This window comes from Salvelinus sp. IW2-2015, linkage group LG33 (assembly GCF_002910315.2).
Source record: "Salvelinus sp. IW2-2015 linkage group LG33, ASM291031v2, whole genome shotgun sequence".
Lineage (NCBI taxonomy): Eukaryota > Metazoa > Chordata > Actinopteri > Salmoniformes > Salmonidae > Salvelinus > Salvelinus sp. IW2-2015.
This window is the reverse complement of record NC_036872.1, coordinates 32,379,832-32,388,828: the sequence shown is the minus strand read 5'-3', so window position 1 is coordinate 32,388,828 and position 8,997 is coordinate 32,379,832. Positions and strand designations below refer to the sequence as shown.

Below are 8,997 nucleotides of genomic sequence, written 5' to 3'. Positions count from 1 at the left end.
CCTCTCTCTCTTCTGTCAGGACAGCATCCTAACTATCTTCTAGTCTACAGTAGCTCTCTCTCTCTCTCTGCTCAGGACAGCATCCTGACTATCTCTAGTCTTACGTAGCTCTCTCTCCTCTCTCTGCTCAGGACAGCATCCTGAACTATCTCTAGACTACAGTACGCTCTCTCTCTCTCTCTGCTCAGGACAGCATCCTAACTATCTCTTAGACTACAGTAGCTCTCTCTCTCTCTGCTCAGGACAGCAGCCGACTATCTCTAGTCTACAGTAGCTCTCTCTCTCTCTGCTCAGACAGCATCCTGACTATCTCTAGACTACAGTAGCTCCTCTCTCCTCTGCTCAGGACAGCATCCTAAAAAAAAAAAAAAAAACAACAAGTCTATCTTCTAGTCTACAGTGATCTCTCTTCTCTCTCTCTGCTCAGCGACAGCAGCCTGACTATCTCTAGTCTACAGTAGCTCTCTCCTCTCTGCTCAGACAGCATCCTGACTATCTAGACTACAGTACTCTCTCCTGCTCAGGACACGCATCCTAACTATCTCTTAGTCTACAGTAGCTCTCTCTCTCTCTCTGCTCAGGACAGATCCTGACTATCTCAGTCTACAGTAGCTCTCTCTCTCGCTCTCTCTGCTCAGGACAGCATCCTGACTATCTCTAGTCTACAGTAGTCTCTCTCTCTCTGCGCAGGACAGCATCCTGACTATCTCTAGTCTACAGTAGCTTCTCTCTCTCTCCCTCTCTGCTCAGGACAGCATCCTGACTATCTCTAGACTACAGTAGCTCTCTCTCTTCTCTCTGCTCAGGACAGCATCCTGACTATCTCTAGTTACAGTAGCTCTCTCTCGCTCTCTCTGCTCAGGACAGCATCCTGACTTTCTCTAGTCTACAGTAGCTCTCTCTCTCTGCTCAGACAGCATCCTGACTATCTATCTAGTCTACAGTAGCTCCTCTCTCTCTCTCTGCTCAGGACAGCATCCTGACTATCTCTAGTCTACAGTAGCTCTCTCTCTCGCTCTCTCTCTGCTCAGGACAGCATCCTGATATTTCTAGACTACAGTAGCTCTCTCTCTCTGCTCAGGACAGCATCCTAACTATCTCTAGACTACTGTTACGTTCCCCAGTTCTATATTGAGTTTGTATTTGAGTGTGTTGTGTTTCAGGAGATGGCTTCCTAAAATTCTCCCAAGCAGCTGATTGGTCGCCCCAATTGATGAATTGGAGAGCTGACCCCGCCCCCTCGTCAAGATACAGCTGCTCTCTAATTACCATTGCCATCTGAAGCTAATAAAGCCAGTGTTCTGTTGTTTCAGAGAGAGAGATCATTGTAGGCTGAGATCATTGCTAGAGAGATCATAGGCAGGCTTAGATCATTGCAGGCTGAGATCATTGCTGGAGAGATTGAATGTGATATAGATCATTGCTGAGAGAGGTAGGTTGATGGCTGAGGGTTATAGCATGTTGGTCGTTGGTATGTACTGTGTTAGTTGTTGCTGGAGCAGTTGGTATGTTCCGTGTGAGATTGACTCAGAGTAGAGCTTATTTGATTCTTTGTTTATTAGTTTGTTTGAGAATATGTTTAATATTTTGTTTTCATTTGTTCCCACGGGGGAAGGGGAAGGCACCAGGGAGTGCTTAGGCAAGAGGCCCGCGGGCTACATATTACGTAGTATATTCAACTGTCTAGGCACACTAGGTAAGACCTGGGCGACCACCCCCTGTATTTTGGTTAGGCACCAGGTGTGCTAAGTTAGGTAAGTAGTGGTAGGCAGGAGATAGGAGAGGGAAGCTTGAATTTACTTTCTATGCTTTGGTTCCGTCCAGCCCTTTTCCCATATTACCGTGTAAAGAATAAAATCCTAAGTAAACGCGTCAATTCTCCTTTTTGTCATCCTACTCGCACCTACAGTCATAGCTCTTTCCGCTCACGGAAAGTTGAGTTGTAGCAGGGTGTTGCGTTCCCCTTCATAGAGGCGTGCGTAACAACTACAGTAGCTCTCTCTCTCTCCTCTCTCTCTCTCTCTCTCGGCTTAGGACAGCATCCTGACTATCACTAGACTACAGTAGCTCTCTAGCTCTCTCTTCTCTCTCTCTGATCAGGAGAGCATCCTAACTATTTCTAGTCTACAGTAGCTCTCTCTCTCGCTCTCTCTCTGCTCAGGACAGCATCCTGACTATCTCTAGTCTACAGTAGCTCTCTCTCCTCTCTGCTCAGGACAGCATCCTAACTATCTCTAGTCACTGTAGCTCTCTCTCTCTCCTCAGGACAGCACCTGACTATCTCTCATCTACAGTAGCTCTCTCTCTCTCTGCTCAGGACAGCATCCTGACTATCTCTAGTCTACAGTAGCTCTCTCTCTCTCTCTCTCTGCTCAGGACAGCATCCTGACTATCTCTAGACTACAGTAGCTCTCTCTCTCTCTGCTCAGGACAGCATCCTGACTATCTCTAGTCTACAGTAGCTCTCTCTCTCTCTCTGCTCAAGGACAGCATCCTGACATCTCTAGTCTACAGTAGCTCTCTCTCTCTTGCTCAGACAGCATCCTAACTATCTCTAGTTACAATAGCTCTCTCTCTCTCTCTCTGCTCAGACAGCATCCTGACTATCTCTAGTCTACAGTAGCCCTCGGTCTTTCTGCTCAGGACAGCATCCTGACTATCTCTAGACTCAGTAGCTACTCTCTCTCTCTCTCTCTCAGGACAGCATCCTGACTATCTCTAGTCTACAGTAGCTCTCTCTCTCTCTCTGCTCAGGACAGCATCCTGACTATCTTGCTTAGTCTACTATATCTTTCTCTCTCTCCTCTGCTCAGGACAGCATCCTAACTATCTCTAGTCTACAGTAGCTCTCTTCTCTCTCTGCTAGACAGCATCACTGACATCTCTTCTACACGTAGCTTCTCTCCTCATCTCATGGACAGCATCCGACTATCTCTAGTCTACAAGGAGCTCTCTCTCTCTCTCTGCTCAGGACAGCATCCGGACTATCTCTGCTACAGAGACTCTCTCTCTCTCTCTGCTCAGGACAGCATCCTGACTATCTCTAGTCTACAGTAGCTCTCTCTCTCTCTGCGCAGGACAGCATCCTGACTATCTCTTAGACTACAGTAGCTCTCTCTCTCTCTGCTCAGGGCAGCATCCTAAACATCTCTAGACTACAGTAGCTATCTCTCTCTCTCTCTCTCTGCTCAGGACAGCATCCTGACTATCTCTAGACTAAGTAGCTCTCTCTCTCTCTCTCTGCTCAGGACAGCATCCTGACTATCTCTAGTCTACAGTAGCTCTCTCTCTGCTCAGGACAGCATCTGACTCTCTCTAGACTACAGAGCTCTCTCTTCTCTCTCTCTCCCAGGACAGCATCTTAACTATCTCTCGACTACAGTAGCTCTCTCTCTCTCTGCTCAGGACAGCATCCTAACTATCTCTAGACTACAGTAGCTCTTCTCTGCTCAGGGCAGCATCCTAACTATCTCTAGACTACAGTACTATCTCTCTCTCTCTCTGCGCTCAGGACAGCATCCTGACTACTCTTAGACTACAGTAGCTATCTCTCTCTCTCTCTGCTCAGGACAGCATCCTGACTATCTCTAGACTACAGTAGCTCTCTCCTCTCTCTCTCTGCTCAGGACAGCATCCTGACTATCTCTAGTCTACAGTAGCTCTCTCTCTGCTCAGGACAGCATCTGACTCTCTCTAGACTACAGTAGCTCTCTCTCTCTCTCTCTCCTCCTCAGACAGCACTTAACTATCTCTCGACTACAGTAGCTCTCGCCTCTCTCTGCTCAGGACAGCATCCTAACTATCTCTAGACTACAGTAGCTCCTCTCTCTGCTCAGGCAGCATCCTAACTACTCTAGACTACAGTAGCTATCCTCTCTCTCTCTCGGCTCAGGACAGCATCCTGACTATCTCTAGACTACAGTAGCTATCTCTCTCTCTCTCTGCTCAGGACAGCATCCTGACTATCTCTAGACTACAGTATCTCTCTCTCTCTCTCTCTCTGCTCAGGACAGCATCCTGACTATCTCTAGTCTACAGCTAGCTCTCTCTCTGCTCAGGACAGCATCTTGACTCTCTCTAGACTACAGTAGCTCTCTCTCTCTCTCTCTCTCCTCAGGACAGCATCCTAACTATCTCTCGACTACAGTAGCTCCTTCTCTCTTCTGCTCAGACAGCATCCTAACTATCTCTAGACAACATAGAGCTACTGTAGACTAGAGATAGTCAGGATGCTGTCCTGAGCAGAGAGAGAGAGAGAGCTACAGTAGACTAGAGATAGTTAGGATGCTGTCCTGAGCAGAGAGAGAGAGAGAGCTACTGTAGACTAGAGATAGTCAGGATGCTGTCCTGAGCAGAGAGAGAGAGAGAGCTACTGTAGACTAGAGATAGTCAGGATGCTGTCCTGAGCAGAGAGACCGAGAGCTACTGAACCAGCTGTGTTTCCGGTCAGGTCATGCGCATCCAACCCGCCACACAGAATTACACACATTCCAGAAGGTAAAGAGTGGATCGCTAGGACGGCTTTTGCTGGCTCATACATGGTTCAACAAGAAAATAGCACACCAAAACACACACACAGAGAGAGAGAAAAGCTTAAATAAGTTAGACAAAAATACTATACACAGCAAGGGTCTGACCGTTTGATCTCTAACCACACACATACTGACAACCACTGGGGACAGGCTGGGACACAAATCAAATCAAATGTTATTGGTCACATACACACGGTTAGCAGATGTTATTGCGAGTCTAGCGAAATGCTTGTGCTTCTAGTTCCCGACAGTGCAGCAATATGTAACAAGTAATATCTAACAATTCCACAATAAATACCTAATACACACAAATCTAAGAAAAGAATGGAATAAGAATATATAAATATATGAATGAGCAATGACAGAGCGGCGTAGGCTAAGATGAAATAGATAGTATAGAATACAGTATATACATATGAGATGAGTAATGCAAGATATGTAAACATTATTAAAGTGGCATTATTAAAGTGACTAGTGTTCCATTTATTAAAGTGGCCAATGATTTCAAGTCTGTATGTAGGCAGCAGCCTCTATGTGCTAGTGATGGCTATTTAACAGTCTGATGGCCTTGAGATAGAAGTTGTTTTTCAGTCTCTCGGTCCCAGCTTTGATGCACCTGTACTAACCTCACCATCTGGATGATAGCGGGGTGAACAGGCAGTGGCTCGGGTGGTTGTTGTCCTTGATGATCTTTTTGGCCTTGCTGTGACATCGGGTGCTGTATGTGTCCTGGAGGCCAGGTAGTTTGCACCCGGTGATGCGTTGTGCACACCGCACCACCCTCTGGAGAGCCTTGCGGTTGTGGGCGGTGCATTTGCCGTACCAGGCGGTGATACAGCCCGACAGGATGCTCTCAATTGTGCATCTGTAAAAGTTTGTGAGGTTTTTAGGTGACAAGCCACATTTCTTCAGCCTCCTGAGGTTGAAGAGGCACTGTTGCGCCTTTTTCACCACACTGTCTGTGTGGGTGGACCATTTCAGTTTGTCAGTGATATGTACGCAGAGGAACTTAAAACTTTCCACCTTCTCTACTGCTGTCCCGTCGATGTGAATAGGGGGTTGCTCCCTTCCTCTGCTGTTTCCTGAAGTCCATGATCATCTCCTTTGTTTTGTTGAGAGAGGTTATTTTCTGGACACCACACTCAGACAGCCCTCACTGCCTCCCTGTAGACTCACCCATGACTCTCATCATTGTTGGTAATCAAGCCTACTACTGTTGTGTCGTCTGTAAACGTGATGATTGAGTTRGAGGACTGCATGACCACGCAGTCATGGGTGAACAGGGAGTACAGGAGGGGGCTGAGCACGCGCATTTGTGGGGCCCCAGTGTTGAGGATCAGCGAAGTGGAGATGTTGTTTCCTGCCTTAACCTCCCTGGGGCGGCCCGTCGGGAAGTCCAGGACCCAATTGCACAGGGCGGCGTTGAGACCCAGAGCCTTAAGCTTAATGCTGAGCTATAGTCAATGAACAGCATTCTTACATAGGTATTCCTCTTGTCCAGATGGGATAGGGCAGTGTGATGGCGATTGCATCGTCTGTGGACCTATTAGGGCGGAATTTGAAGTGGGTCTAGGGTGACAGGTAAGGTGGAGGTGATATAATCCTTGACTAGTCTCTCAAAGCACTTCATGATGACAGAAGTGCGTGCTATGGGGCAATAGTCATTTAGTTCAGTTACCTTTGCATTATTGGGAACAGGAACAATGGTGGCCATCTTGAAGCAAGTGGGGACAGCAGACTGGGATAGGGAGAGATTGAGATTGAGATTGCATGCTCTGAGAAGGCGGCTCGGGATGCCGTCTGGGCTGGCAGCCTTGTGAGGGTTAACACGTTTAAATGTCTTACTCACGTCGGCCATGGAGAAGGAGAAGTGGGGCCCGCAGTCCTTGGTAGCGGGCCGCGTCGGTGGCACTGTATTATCCTCTAAGCGGGCAAAGAAGGTGTTTAGGGCATGGGATGCTGGGGTTCATGTATAGGACAGGGGTGGCAAATGAGAGAGAGAGAGAGAGAACGAGAGCGAGAGAGAGGGGAAGAGAGTGAATGAGAGAGAGAGCATAAATTCCATAAAGAGAGAGGAGGGGGTAAATATTGTTGATATTATATGGTATTATGGTGTATTGATACATTGACATTCCTTACTTTCCTATAGTTCCTAATGCATGCACACACACATGTTCACACACACAACTGTGCAGGTAATGGAGAACGAACACAACTGCATTTTATTGATGCCAATTTAAATGCACAGAGATATCGTGATGAGGCCCATTGTCGTGCCATTCATCCTCCGCCATCACCTCATGTTTCCGCATGATAATGATCGGCCCCATGTGAGTAGGATCTCTTCACAATTCCTTGAAGCTGAAAATGTCCCAGTTCTTCCACGGCCTGCATACTCACCAGACACCCATTGAGCATGTTTGGGATGCTGTGGATCAACGTGTACGACAGCGTGTTCCAGTTTCGGCCAATATCCAGCAACTTTGGACAGTCAATGAAGAGAAGTGGGACAACATTTCACAGGCCACAATCAGCCTGATCAACATAGCCTACAACATAATATAGCCTACAACATAATATAGCCTGGAACATAATATAGCCTGGGGCAGGTAATAATGTTCCCCGCTATATTAATGTTAGGCTATTGTAAAGTCTCGTGGCATATTATGTCCAGGCTATATTATTATTTGTTGGCTATATTATGTTCGCAGGCTATATAATGTTCCAGGCTATATTATTTAGGCGAGTCTTGTATGTGTTCTTGCAGGGCGTAGGCTGGTATTAATGTTTCTGGACGTATCATTGGATGTTCCAGGCTGATATTATATTCCAGGCTATATTTTGTCCACCAGGTATATGTATCTATCCACGGCTAGATATTATGTTGTGAGGGTCGCCTATAGTTATGTTTGTAGGCTGATATTGTGTTGTGGCTATATCATGTCCAGGCTATGATTAGAGTGTTCCAGCTGAGTATTACGTTCAAGGCGTAATTTCACGTTGCCAGGTCGTATATTATTTGTAGACTAGTATGTGATGTTTGGCGATATCATGTTAGGCTATTAATTGTTCGGGCTATTTGTAACGTTCCAGGCTTATGATTTATGGTTTCTCAGCGGCTATATTATGTTCAGGCTATATTATTAGTTCAGGCTATAATTATAGTTCCAGGTTATGTTAGTTCCAGGTATATTAGTGTTGTAGACTCTATTGTATGTTTGGACGAATATCATGTCAGGCTATATAATGTTCGGGTCTATTTTTGTACGTTCCAGGCTATATTTGTTCCAGGCTTATATATGTTGTAGGCGTATGATTTGTTGTAATGGCTATATTATGTTCCAGGCCTATATTATGTTCCGGCTATAATTATGTTCCAGGCTATTTATGTTCTAGGACTATATTATGTTATCGGCTTTATATTAGTGTTGTAAGGCGTAATATGTTCCAGGCTTATAATTTGTTCCGCAGGCTATTCATCTATGTTCCAGGCTATATATGTTTCCAGGCTATGATTATGTTTTCGCAGGCTATATTATGTCCCAGGCTATATTATTTTGTTGTAGGCGTAATATTGTTCCAGGCTATACTTATGTTACCAGGCGTATATTTGATGTTCTAGCTATATTAAGTGTTCCGGGCTATAAACTTTGTGTCCAGGGCTATATTTATGCTTAGGCTATGCCTTTATGTTCCAGCTATATTTATGTTCAAGGCTATATTAGTAGATTCCAGGCTATATTATGTCCTTAGGCTATATTATGTTCCAGGGCTTATATTAATGTCAGGCTATATCAGCTATATTATGTTGTAAGGACTATATATGTTCCAGGCTATATTCATTTGTAGGCGTATATTATATTGTAGGCTATATATATGTGTCCAGGCTAGTATTATGTTGTAGGCTATATATGTTGAAGGCTATATTATGGTCCAGGTATTTATGGTTCCAGGCTTATATTATGTTGTAGCTATATTACTTTGTAGGCTACGTTGATCAGGGCTGATTGTGGCGCTCGTGATATGTTGTCTGCACTTCCTCTCATTGACTGTCCATAGTTGCTGGATTTGGCCGAAATGGACAACGCTGTAGTACCAGTTGATCGACACGCAGCAAGTCCCAACATGCTGCAATGGGTGTCTGGTGAGTATGCAGGCGTGGAAGAACTGGGACATTTAGTTCAAGGAATTGTTGAAGGAGATCCTATGCACATGGGCGATCATGTATCATGCGGAACATGAGGTGATGGCGGCAGGATGATGGCACGACATGAGTGGCTGAATCACGATATCTCCTGTGCATTTAATTGGCATCAATAAAATGCATGTTGTGTCGTTCCTCGACATTACCTGCAACAGTTGTGTGTGTGACATGTGTGTGTTTGTGATGCATTAGAGACTATAGGAAAGTAAGGAATGTCAATGTATAATAAGCCTCTAATCCCATAAATATCAAATATTTAAC

General features: G+C 45.4%; 2 protein-coding genes across 2 annotated transcripts in view; one reads left to right on the top strand and one right to left on the bottom strand.

Moving 5' to 3' along the window:
• Window positions 1-8,997, top strand: part of efna5b (ephrin-A5b) — a 455,881-nt gene that overhangs the window by 230,732 nt on the left and 216,152 nt on the right.
• The window catches only part of LOC111958062 (growth factor receptor-bound protein 10), a 47,013-nt gene that overhangs the window by 36,042 nt on the left and 1,974 nt on the right, over window positions 1-8,997 (bottom strand). The window contains exons 3-4 of the mRNA XM_070437092.1: window positions 6,933-7,013; window positions 5,747-5,986 (exon numbers count right to left, since the gene is read on the bottom strand). Of these exons, the coding sequence (XP_070293193.1) occupies window positions 5,747-5,986; window positions 6,933-7,013 (321 nt within the window). The remainder of the gene's footprint in view (window positions 1-5,746; window positions 5,987-6,932; window positions 7,014-8,997) is intronic.